The sequence below is a fragment of the Salmo salar genome, chromosome 09 (assembly GCF_965601325.2).
Source record: "Salmo salar chromosome 09, fSalSal1, whole genome shotgun sequence".
Taxonomy (NCBI): domain Eukaryota; kingdom Metazoa; phylum Chordata; class Actinopteri; order Salmoniformes; family Salmonidae; genus Salmo; species Salmo salar.
This window is the reverse complement of record NC_138299.1, coordinates 7,810,001-7,822,557: the sequence shown is the minus strand read 5'-3', so window position 1 is coordinate 7,822,557 and position 12,557 is coordinate 7,810,001. Positions and strand designations below refer to the sequence as shown.

Genomic DNA, 12,557 nt, shown 5'->3' with positions numbered 1-12,557 from the left:
TAGAGCATATGTGCCCAATTTAAGAAGTGCTCAATATATAGTAATGATACCATACTTCGTCGGAATATTGAGGGGTCTGATGTATCTCACTTCTCTATATAAGCCTTTAAGCATAGTCTGTCTGATAGCTGCCTGTTGTCGGCATGGCAACAGGCTCGCAGACTGCTTTTGCGAAGATCTATTTTGTTTAAAATGTTCCATTCAGACTGGCCTCTTTTAGGAAAGCATCTGTTTTCTCTGAGACAACTCAGGTTTTGACAATACAAGACTATTTGCCACACAGTTGCATACATGGCCTTGCCAGAGATAAAGAAAGCCTGCAGAAAGCAGTGGCTCAGAATAGTCACGTGGGCTTCTAACTAAAGATTTACACTTTGCATCTTATGTAGAATATATCAATGATACAAATGCAAAAGTGTCTGAAAGAAAGTTATTTGTTTGAGAGATGATTCCTTGTGGGACCCAAGTTAAAAATATATTCAAATGATTGATGATTCTGTTTATTCATTGTTTGTTATATTTCCTCTCCCAGTCAATGCTTCTCAGTGATGTGGATTCTCCTATACAAGTGACCAGGAAGTCGAAGCATGCAGTGGCACGCATTGTAAGATAATTACTATAACCACTATCACTAAAGTATTATTATCAAACTTGTCAGTTCTAGCAGCTTGTGTGTATGGTTCTCTTCCTCTCAATTATCTTTTACTTATTCAGTACAAGCTAGCATCAAATAAATACTTGTGGATTACAATGAATGTTGAACACTTTTTTTTTCTTCTGACCGTCATACTAAAGTTAATATGGCTTTGACCATGTCTTCCAAACCTCTTTTCCAGTCAGATGAGAGCGAGGGGGAGGGGGAGGCAGTGTCTGACGATGACTTCCAGAATACCTCTGTTCGACAGCCAAGAGCGCCCCCCCGTGTGGCTGTGAAACCATCAGCATCGCATGGGAAAGCTAAGGTCAGTCAGGTGTCAAATACATCTCACATGAGAAGTGGTGGTCAGTAGCCCAGGGTCATTTTAAGTGTGTTGTTGTTCAGCTACCTTCTCTGTTTGTTGACGACTTGCTCCAACCTCTCCAACCTCTTGTCTTTTGGAGGGTTTGGTATAAAGCAGAAGACATTTTTGTTAGGTCATATGTACGTTGGACAATAAAGTAATCTACTCCTTCGAATCAACATTTCCTTCCCAGCAGGTCGTGCAGCACCACCACCAAGGAGCCCGTCACTTTCTGGACGAGGAGGCGGCGCTGTCCGAGGGGGGGGAGGTGTCATCTGATGAAGAGGATGGTGAAGAGCAGAACCGCTCACTGGAGGGCTTCGTTGTGAGCAACACCCAGTGCTCCCAGGGAATAAACGGTGAGGGGTCAAATATAATAACAACAACAACATGGGTTTTATACAACGCTTTTCATGGACCCAAAGTCTCTTGTTATGTTATACAGTTGTTATACAGGTAGTCACCTATTATACAGTTCATTCACTGGGCATGAAATAGAATAAAGCGTTTCTAAAATGGGGAGATACCTAAGAATCGCTCACTTTCATTTTCTGTTGCACTATGTATTGACATGTTTTGTTTCGGTGTGCCCTAACATGACCCAGCACTCAAGCATTTTGTCAAAGGGGACTACTGCTGGCTCAAGCAGCTTGGGCATTACTTGACTGACACACACACACTCTCATTGTATCTCCCATTGTATCTCCCTGTGTGACAGATTCTGAGATGCAGGGGGTTTACCTAAAGTCAGTGAGAAGCCCTGCTGTGGCTGGCAAGTTCAAAATGATCTACAAGCAAAACCACAACATGGACATCTTCTCTCAGGTAGGATTATCAGGATTTCTTTGGTGTCTATTAATCTTAGGGCCGGTTTCCCAGACAGGGGTTAGTCCTTGTCTAAGATGCACTTTCAATAGTGAATCTCCATTGAACATGATTTTTAGTCTAGGACTTGGCTGTGTTTGGGAAACTGTCCCTTCGAATAAAACTCTATGATTTTTATCAACTGTACCCTTTTCACTCACTAAACAAAACACTAACTAGACCCTAAACCTCAACTAAATCTTGTAATAAATCATGTGGAAATTGAGCAAGTTGAGATTACTAAACTGCTTGGAGTAACACTAGATTGTAAACTGTCATGGTCAAAACATATTGGATGCAGTAGTAGCTAAGATGAGAAGTCGTCTATAATATAGCGATGCTCTGCCGCCTTGACAACACTATCAACAAGGCACGTCCTACAGGCCCTTGTTTTGTCGCACCTTGACTACTGTTCAGTAGTCTTTTTTGAAAATTTCAATTGGCTCAGAACAGGGCAGGACGGCTGGCCCTTGGATGTACCCAGAGAGCTAATATTAATAATATGCATGTCAATCTCTCCTGGCTGAAAGTGGAGGAGAGATTGACTTCATCACTACTTTCATTTATGAGAGGTATCGACATGTTGAATGCACCGAGCTGTCTGTCTAAACTACTGGCACACAGCTCGGACACCATGCATACCCCACAAGACTATGGGAGGCACACAGTACTACATAGAGCCATGACTACATGGAAGTCTTTTCCACATCAAGTAACTGATGCAAGCAGTAGAAATGTATTTAAAAAACAGATAAAAAAAACACCTTATGGAACAGTGTGGACTATGAAGCAACACAAACATTGGCACAGACACATGCACACACGATAACATACGCACTATACATACACATGGATTTAGTACTGTATATATGTGGTAGTGGTGGAATAGGGGCCTGAGGGCACACAGTGTGTTGTGAAATCTGTGAATGTATTGCAATGTTTTAAAATTGTATAAACTGCCTTAATTTTGCTGGACCCCAGGAAATGTAGCTGCTGCTTTGGCAGCCATAATAAATACAAATATACTCAAGTTGACTTTTTTTCTGATAAATGCTTTATGCTGAAATCTATAGCCACTTAACCCTTTTTTGTTGGATTAGATAAAACATTTTTTTTATCTATGACTTAATTTCTTAGTTTTTAAAGAAGCAATGAATAGAAGTAAAGAAACGAAGTTAGCCGATTTAATCACTTTATAACGTTTTGCTTAAGCTTCTCTCCAAACTGTCCATAGGTGCCTGAGCTGGACGAGACATACGCGGAGGACAGCTTTGTGGTGAGTGGCAGTGATGAGGAAGAGCTCGGCGAGGAGGATGAGGAGGTCCCATTGGAGCTTATCTACGAGGACTCCTTCGTGGAGGGGAGGAGGCAGTACCCCACCAGACGCAAGGCGCTGATCCGAAACATCAGGGCTCAGGCTGGGAGCGGGCCTGCCACTCTGGACAAGAGGGCTGCTGACCCTCAACCTAACCCTGCTGGGAAAAACAAGCGCTCCCGCATAGTGCACTTGGAGGACTCCAGCTCGGAAGAAGAAGTGGAGAAAAGTAGAAATAGTGTGAAAGCTGAAGGTGTTGCTGCCACCTGCAGGCTAACTGAGTTACAGCAACAGAATGACTGGGTGTTTAAAGCTCCACAGCAGCAGGTGCCCCCTAGCGGAACCACCAGAGCCTCCACAGCGAGCTGTGTGGTGGGGCCTAGAGTCCTCAGTGGAGCCAGGTCCTCCTCTATGAACTCTGTGATGGAGCCTAGCGCCCCAAGTGGAACCAGCAGGACCTCCTCAGTGAGCTCCGTGAGGGGGCCTAGAGAGGAGCAGCAGGAAGAGAGGTGTCGCCAGAGGCTCCATCAGCAAGCCCTCCTGTCTGAGGAGCTGGACTTTGAGCAGTCGGAGTCTCTGTTGTTCTCAAGTAAACAGCCACAGGTAATGTGGTAATGTACTGATATAGGCCAAATAGGTTGTTCTACCTATTTTCATCCTTCTAGGCCAAACTTATCCTACAATAGAAGAATGGAATAGAATCTTCCGGAATCTGGATTTTAGAAGTAGTAATTAATTAGATTTCTCCCTAAATGTCTATGTTGTGTCTTTCCCCAGGCTACCTCCTCCACCTCCTCAGTACCCCACGCCCAGAGCTCCTTCTGTCAGGCCGCCACTCTAAGCAAGCCCCCTGCCTCGTCATCTAACCCATCGGGCCTTGTCTCTGTACTGGTGGACAGCCGCTGTATCACAGCCTGCGTGGATGTGGTCTCCAGCCTGCGCCAGCGTTACGCTGTCACGGCCCACGTGTGCTCGCTGGACGGCTGCGACTTCGTGGTCAGTAACCGCATGGCGGTCGAGAGGCAGTGCCAGTCGGAGCTGGCCGGGATGCCGAACCGCAAACGGCTTGTGGAGAGGGTGACCAGTTTGCAGGGCCTATTTGAGCGGGTCTGTCTCATCGTAGAGAAGGACCGCACCAAACCAGGTGAGGGAGGGCATGCACTCACTTTATAACAGACCAGTTGGCTGGGATACTTCCTGATTTTCTACATTATGCTTGTCACATCACTTTTGTTTGATTGTGACAGAAGCCACTTGATTTAGCTCGCCCAGCTTGCTGTGTTTTCATTTGGATCCATTCCACAAACAAATGTCACGTTCGAATGATGCACCAGCACCAAAATGCACTTGTAGAAGGATAGCTAACGCTAAAGTCGGGACCTTGACAAACTTAAAGGGCATCTGCACTTCCTTATTTGGCCTCGTTTTAGATTTGGTTCATTATGAAATGCTAGCGGACTAATTCAAAAGTGAGTTGGTTTCAGGGTGTGGTTTGATGTGGGTGTCTCTTGTGTGTGTTCACAGGTAGGAAGAGTTAGACAAATTATTTCACCAATTAGCTTCAGCCGGCTGGTGTGCGACCATGGCAAAGCTGGTTTGACTTTGGATAGCCCATCTTGGGGACTGTCAATAAATTACACAATGTAAATGGGACAATATTTCCATCTTGCACCTCTTTTAGTTGTCTCATTAAATGCTTTCAATATTTGTATATGAATTTCTACAATTTATAGTTGGTTTGAGGTTAAGTAATTGAAATTTGGAGCAATTGACCATTTCAAATATTGTTCAATTTACTGATGGTCCCAAACTAGCCCCATTGGGATATCGAATGTCAAAGCTAATTGACCATTGGCATTAATGATTGGGTCACGTGCAGCGTCACTCTGAATTTATGATTACGTGGGTACTGCCAACCCATGGAAAACTGTTACGGTATCCTTCATTCCATGACATACCAATTTTTTTTCATCATCTCGCAAACCTCAGTTTTGGACGAGACAGACTTTGACCAAAATTATCCTATTTCCACTTTGTAGTCAATTTTGACACTAGAATAAATGTTTTAAGTCGTATCGATGCCACATAGGCCATTTTCAAAAGAAAAATATGTTTTTTAAGGGCAGTCACTCTTTAACAGTGAGTGATGACCATGAAAACATGCAGGACTGATGGCTATAGCTACAGTATGTTCAACAAGTATATCATTCTTCTGGCTTTATCTAGCTCTATTTGTGATATTTTACCTTGTCTCGTCGGCTTGCTAGCTTGCTAGGTAATCAAGCCTCTGATGACATCTGCAATGTTTGTTAACTTGCATGAGCTGCATTTGAAGTTACACGTAAACATATCCACTCACTGCTAGGTAAACAAAGAGCTTTCTGATTCCGAACTGCGTGCCCAACTTTTCATGACGCGGACGGGAGGGCAAGCTACATCAAGTGTGTTTAGCGATGACCGATGACAGAATGTATATGGAAGTTTGATAAAATATTCAATGTAACACTATAACCAGAAAGATCCCACATGACAGTATTTAAAGGGTTCAGCATTGCCTTTCTATCATCAGACAAACATTTTTGGAAAGTTGATCTACCGTTCGTTATTCTTCATATTTTGTACATTTTCCTCGCCTGCTTCCCGTAGGTGAAGCTTCCCGTCCTTTCCAACCTACACGCTACTACGACAGCACACTGGCAAGCTTGGTGCGGGCAGGCGTCCGACTCCTGGTGAGTGGGGGGCCTGAGGAGAGTGCCATCCTACTGGCTGAGCTGGCCCGAGTGGAGCAGAGGAAGGGCCAGGCTATTAGTGTGCCATTAGAGGTCAAAGGTCACCGGCAGCAGGCGCTACTCTTCTACCGAACGCTGCCCTGTGTCAGCTATGTCAACGCCCTCAACATGAGCCACAGCTTCAGATCGGTGGGCCACCTGGTCAACAGGTAGGGGAAATAAACTGCTATTGTTAGCATCACTGTTAGCATTATTAGCTCTGTTAGCGTGTCAGTTAGCATTACCTCTGTTATCAAATCTATTTGTCACATGTGCCGAATACAACAAGTGTAGACCTTACGGTTAAATGCTTACTTACAAGCCCTTAACCAACAGTGCAGTTCAAGAAGAGTTAAGAAAATATACTGCTCAAAAAAATAAAGGGAACACTTAAACAACACATCCTAGATCTGAATGAATGAAATAATCTTATTAAATACTTTTTTCTTTACATAGTTGAATGTGCTGACAACAAAATCACACAAAAATAATCAATGGAAATCCAATTTATCAACCCATGGAGGTCTGGATTTGGAGTCACACTCAAAATTAAAGTGGAAAACCACACTACAGGCTGATCCAACTTTGATGTAATGTCCTTAAAACAAGTCAAAATGAGGCTCAATAGTGTGTGTGGCCTCTACGTGCCTGTATGACCTCCCTACAACGCCTGGGCATGCTCCTGATGAGGTGGCGGATGGTCTCCTGAGGGATCTCATCCGCCAACTCCTGGACAGTCTGTGATGCAACGTGGCGTTGGTGGATGGAGAGAGACATGATGTCCCAGATGTGCTCAATTGGATTCAGGTCTGGGGAACGGGCGGACCAGTCCATAGCATCAATGCCTTCCTCTTGCAGGAACTGCTGACACACTCCAGCCACATGAGGTCTAGCATTGTCTTGCATTAGGAGGAACCCAGGGTCAATGCACCAGCATATGGTCTCACAAGGGGTCTGAGGATCTCATCTCGGTACCTAATGGCAGTCAGGCTACCTCTGGCGAGCACATGGAGGGCTGTGCGGCCCCCCAAAGAAATGCCACCCCACACCATGACTGACCCACCGCCAAACCGGTCATGCTGGAGGATGTTGCAGGCAGCAGAACGTTCTCCACAGCGTCTCCAGACTGTCACGTCTGTCACATGTGCTCAGTGGGAACCTGCTTTCATCTGTGAAGAGCTCAGGGCGCCAGTGGCGAATTTGCCAATCTTGGTGTTCTCTGGCAAATGCCAAACGTCCAGCACGGTGTTGGGCTGTAAGCCCAACCCCCACCTGTGGACGTCGGGCCCTCATACCACCCTCATGGAGTCTGTTTCTGACCGTTTGAGCAGACACATGCACATTTGTGGCCTGCTGGAGGTCATTTTGCAGGGCTCTGGCTGTGCTCCTCCTGCTCCTCCTTGCACAAAGGCGGAGGTAGCGGTCCTGCTGCTGGGTTGTTGCCCTCCTACGGCCTCCTCTACGTCTCCTGATTTACTGGCCTGTCTCCTGGTAGCGCCTCCATGCTCTGGACACTACGCTAACAGACACAGCAAACCTTCTTGCCACAGCTCGCATTGATGTGCCATCCTGGATGAGCTGCACTACCTGAGCCACTTGTGTGGGTCGTAGACTCCGTCTCATGCTACCACGAGAGTGAAAGCACCGCCAGCATTCAAAAGTAACCAAAACATCAGCCAGGAAGCATAGGAACTGAGAAGTGGTCTGTGGTCAACACCTGCAGAACCACTCTTTTATTGGGGGTGTCTTGCTAATTGCCTATAATTTCCACCTGTTGTCTATTCCATTTGCACAACAGCATGTGAAAGTTATTGTCAATCAGTGTTGCTTCCTAAGTGGACAGTTTGATTTCACAGAAGTGTGATGGACTTGGAGTTACATTGTGTTGTTTAAGTGTTCCCTTTATTTTTTTGAGCAGTATATTTTATATATATATAAAAATCAGGCCTTTATGGTAGAGTGGCCAGACGGAAGCCACTCCTCAGTAAAAGGCACATGACAGCCCGCTTGGAGTTTGCCAAAAGGCAGAGTCTTGGTGGTTCCAAACTTCTTCCATTGAAGAATGATGGAGGCCATTGTGTTCTTGTGGACCTTCAATGCTGCAGAAATGTTTTGGTACCCTTCCCTAGATCTGTGCCACGACACAATCCTGTCGCGGAGCTCTACGGACAATTCCTTCGACCTCATGGCTTGGTTTTTGCTCTGACATGCATTGTCAACTGTTGGACCTTTTATATAGGCAGGTGTGCGCCTTTCCAAATCATGTCCAATCAATTCAATATACCACAGGTGGACTCCTAGCAAAGGGTCTGAATACTTGTGTAAATACGTTTTTATTTTAAATTCATTTTTCGCTTTGTCATTGAGGTATTGTGTGTAGATTGATGAGGAAAATACATAATTTAATCAATTTTAGAATAAGGCTGTAATGTAACAAAATGTGGAAAAGGGGAATGCACTGTATATTTGCCATATATGCCAAACCCCTCGGGCGTTATTGCTTAATTATACAACGGGTGGGTCTAATCCTGAATGCTGATTTGGTTAAAACCGCATTTAAGCCGGTGTCTATTCCACAGGTTTCCACCGCTAAATCTATGATATTAAAATGCCTATTTACTCTGTTCCATCTGACTGCGCAGTCCACTGTCTCATCAGCCCAGCCAGGCAGTTTATAAACTTGATCTCCACTATAAAAAGCATCTAGACATTGTCACATTTCTTTTAGACTAACATTTAGTTTTCAACAGCTGATATTTGTATAAATCTTGCTGTCTGTTTCTCCGACATTTGCAACGTAGTTTCAATATTGAAATTCGATCTCCAGCTGTCCCATTGTAATGAAAGTGTCAGAAAGGCAGGCAGAGTTTCTCAGCCAGTCGAAATCATGAATCAGCTGGCATCATTTTTATGGATATACTGTGTATATACAAAGAAATGTGAAACAAAACAAAATGCAGCTAGTTTGCATTCTTCCCAGCTCCGGTTTGAAGTGATTGTGTTATCTGTGTTGTTGGCTAGCTCCTCTGAACGACAGTGTCCTGACGAGTGAGCACATTTTCTATGCCAGGCGAAATTGCGCCTCATTAGCTCATTTTTATGGATGTATCCAAATAAATGTCACTAGAAAAAAGCTTAAACATATGCAGCTACTTTGCTGTTATTCTGGTTGTAAGTTAGCCGTAGTTGAGTAGCTAACAAGCAAGGGATAACGTTGCCTGGCAGTATGACAATGGAACATAGATACAGAACAAAAAGACTGAACAACTGGGTCGCGTCATTGGCAACCGAACCAAAACGAACGACCAGCCGGCTTGGGTTGCAACTCTAGATTTGTGTCGGGACTGTATTAAATAGTATGAATAAATTCATCGAAATAATGTTTTTAATGAAAATATGTCAATCATTGTTTGAATATGTTGGTAACCCATTGTTTAAAAGTGATAATGCCCTCGAAGCATCGGGCCTAACAACATCGGTGCCAATATATCCTCCAAACTCGGGCATTATCACTAATGCGGGCACTAACATCTAATGATGGCTTCAACTTGGCTTGCAATACAAATCCTTCCATTACAAAAGGAACCTGTTTTTGGGGGGGCTTTCTCATTATAAAAACAGGGATGGTGAAATTCTAATGGTGAGATTAATGTTACCACTATTCATGTCTTTATAATGGGTACCTGCGTTGGTCACAAAGGCTACAGAAAAATCACCATGCATCCAGGCAAGTCCGCATTATTCTCACATATTTTAGAATGTACAAATCATTTGAATGTCAATGCATTGACAAGCCCCCCAAAAAATCATTATTATTAAAGTGGTAATTTTCTACTTTTAATTTTTTTTTATTATATATATATTTTTTTTACACTTTTTGAATGCTTTTTTTGAGAGGGGGGGTTCTATATTGGGGGTGTTCTACAATTTTCTAACATTGAGGTCCTTGAAAATTACAATTAAGTGCTTGAAAAAGTCCCTGAAAGTCCTTGAATTTGACTTGCCAATGTATGCATGGCAAAAGGAGGTATAGTCCTAGGCCAATGTTGTATAGGTGTAGTTATGGGCTAATTTGCGCATATTCCACTAAGTACACATGTGGAACTGCATAAAAATAATGTATGTTTTTAACAATTTTTTGGTTTATCCCAATGTCACACATTGGCCCCATTTATTTATAGAAATACCCCCAGTTGCATATGTGGATATGGAAATGTCTTCTTCAGTCTGGTGTAGAAAAACCCCTACAACATGATAAACATTCAGACGTCAAAGGGAAACTTCATTTTCATCATCTCCAGCACCACCCCAACATCAACATATGTGAAAATGGTGCGTTTCTGTGTTTTGTAGTAAAAAAGATAGATCATTGGTGTGGATCTTGTGATTTTGACCAATTGTAAGTAGGCATTGCCTACTAATTGGTCGATGTCATTGGAAACAATTATTTTTCTCAATCTTTTTTTCCCCACAAAACATAGAAATGCGCCATTTTCACATACAGTATGTTGGGGTGGTGCTGGAGATGAAGTTGAACAATTGTGAAATTTCTCTTTAAGGTGCTGCAGAATCTTTAATAACAATATATGAGCAATATTTGATACCATCAGACACACTACATGGCCAAAAGTATGTGGACACCCCTTCAAATTAGTGGATTCAGCTATTTCAGCTACACCCGTTGCTGACAGGTGTATAAAATTGAGCACATAGCCAAGCAATCTCAATAGAGAAACATTGGCAGTAGAATGGCCTTACTGAAGAGCTCAGTGACTTTCAATGTGGCACCGTCATAAGATGCCACCTTTCCAACAAGTCAGTTCGTCTAATTCCAGCCCTGCTAGAGATTCCACGGTCAACTGTAAGTTCTGTCATTGTGAAGTGGAAAAGAGCAGCAACGACTCAGCCGCGAAATGATAGGCCGCACAAGCTCACAGAACGGGACCACCGAGTGCTGAAGCACATAGTGCGTAAAAATTGTCTGTCGGTTGCAACACTCACTATCGTTCCAAACTGCCTCTGGAATCAACGTCCACACAAGAACTGTTTGTCGGGAGCTTCATGAAATGGGTTTCCATGGCCGAGCTGCCGCACACAAGCCTAAGATCACCATGTGCAATGCCAGGCATCGGCTGAAGTGGTGTAAAGCTCTCCGCCATTGGACTCTGGAGCAGTGGAAACGCGTTCTCTGGAGTGATTCATCACGCTTCACTAACTGGCAGTCCGACGGACGAATCTGGGTTTGGCGGATGCCAGGAGAACACTACCTACCGAATGCATAGTGCCAACTGTAAAGTTTGGTGGATAAATAATGGTCTGAGGCTGTTTTTCATGGTTCGGACTAGGCCCCTTAGTTCCAGTGAAGGGAAATCTTAATGCTAGAGCATACAATGACATTCTACACAATTCTGTGCTTCAAACCATGTGGCAACAGTTTGGGGAAGGGACTTTTTCTGTTTCAGCATGAAAATGCACAAAGCGAGGGCCATACAGAAATGGTTTGTCGAGATCGGTGTGGAAGAACTTGACTGGCCTGCACTGAGCTCTGACCTTAACCCCATCAAATGCCTTTGAGATTAATTGGAACACCGACTGCGAGCCAGGCCTAATCACCCAACATCAGTGCCCGACTTTACTAAGGCTATTGTGGCTGAATGGAAGCAGGTCCCTGCAGCAATGTTCAAACATCTAGTGGAAAGACTTCCCAGGGGAGTGGAGGCTGTTATAGCAGCAAAGGGCTGACCAACTCCATATTAATGCCCATGATTTTGGAATTAGATTTTCGACGAGCAGGTGTCCACCATACTTATGGCCATGTAGTGTATATAGTAGAGAATACAATAATTAGCTACAGTAGCATTAACACACTCTCTCCTCTACTTGTAGCTCTATCGAGGCTCTACAGAGGGGGGCGTGTGTGAGCCGCCCCAGAGCCGAGGAGATCTACCGCTGCCTACGCTACTGCTGTGACACCACCCTGATGACTACCAACACACCCAGGAAGAACGACCTTTAGCCAGCCATCACTGCTTAAATCTCCATTGACACTGATCTAAGGTCAGTGTGGCCCTTTTCCTTCCTAATGGTTACTGGTTAGGATTTTGGGAGAGTTTACCGATCCTAGATCTGTGCTTCAAGGACAATTTACAATCTTGCTTTCAAACAGGACCTCTAATGGCATCATGGCCATGAATTGTGTTCATTAGTCACCAAATGGAATAAAGAATACTGAATAAGGGATGGTCTACCTGGACTTCACCTTCGTTCCCCATTACAAAATGAGTATTTCTTACACATTTGAAATAAGAGTTGACTTGATAACGGACACTAAGGTGAATGTACGGTATGATGAATGCAAGTTGTAAGTACTCGCTCCTTCCTATGTAAAATGTATAAGTGCATTTCTGTTTTGTTGAACAAATATTTTAAGTTATTACAATTTCTGTTCAAATAATGGAGTAATATCTTTGTGTTCATATTTTGTAAAGAGATCAAATATATGGTTTTGATTGCAGGAATAAAAATTCACAATTTTTCTGTAACAAAATCAAATTCACAATGAAATCAGAGGTATTTGTTTATTATTCGTTTAAGGTCATTTGATTCAGT

General features: G+C 43.6%; 1 protein-coding gene across 4 annotated transcripts in view; it reads left to right on the top strand.

The window, feature by feature from the left end:
• The window catches only part of fancm (FA complementation group M), an 80,101-nt gene that overhangs the window by 65,013 nt on the left and 2,531 nt on the right, over positions 1-12,557 (top strand). For 3 of the 4 annotated variants that reach the window (XM_045723347.2, XM_045723345.2, XM_045723349.2), the window contains 8 exons: positions 533-604; positions 837-962; positions 1,195-1,360; positions 1,720-1,826; positions 3,100-3,783; positions 3,958-4,324; positions 5,827-6,118; positions 11,835-12,557. The exon at positions 11,835-12,557 is cut by the window's right edge and continues 2,531 nt beyond it. In XM_045723347.2, the coding sequence (XP_045579303.2) occupies positions 533-604; positions 837-962; positions 1,195-1,360; positions 1,720-1,826; positions 3,100-3,783; positions 3,958-4,324; positions 5,827-6,118; positions 11,835-11,964 (1,944 nt within the window). In that variant the 3' untranslated portion in view covers positions 11,965-12,557. The remainder of the gene's footprint in view (positions 1-532; positions 605-836; positions 963-1,194; positions 1,361-1,719; positions 1,827-3,099; positions 3,784-3,957; positions 4,325-5,826; positions 6,119-11,834) is intronic. The other variant, XM_045723346.2, reaches the window with a different exon arrangement.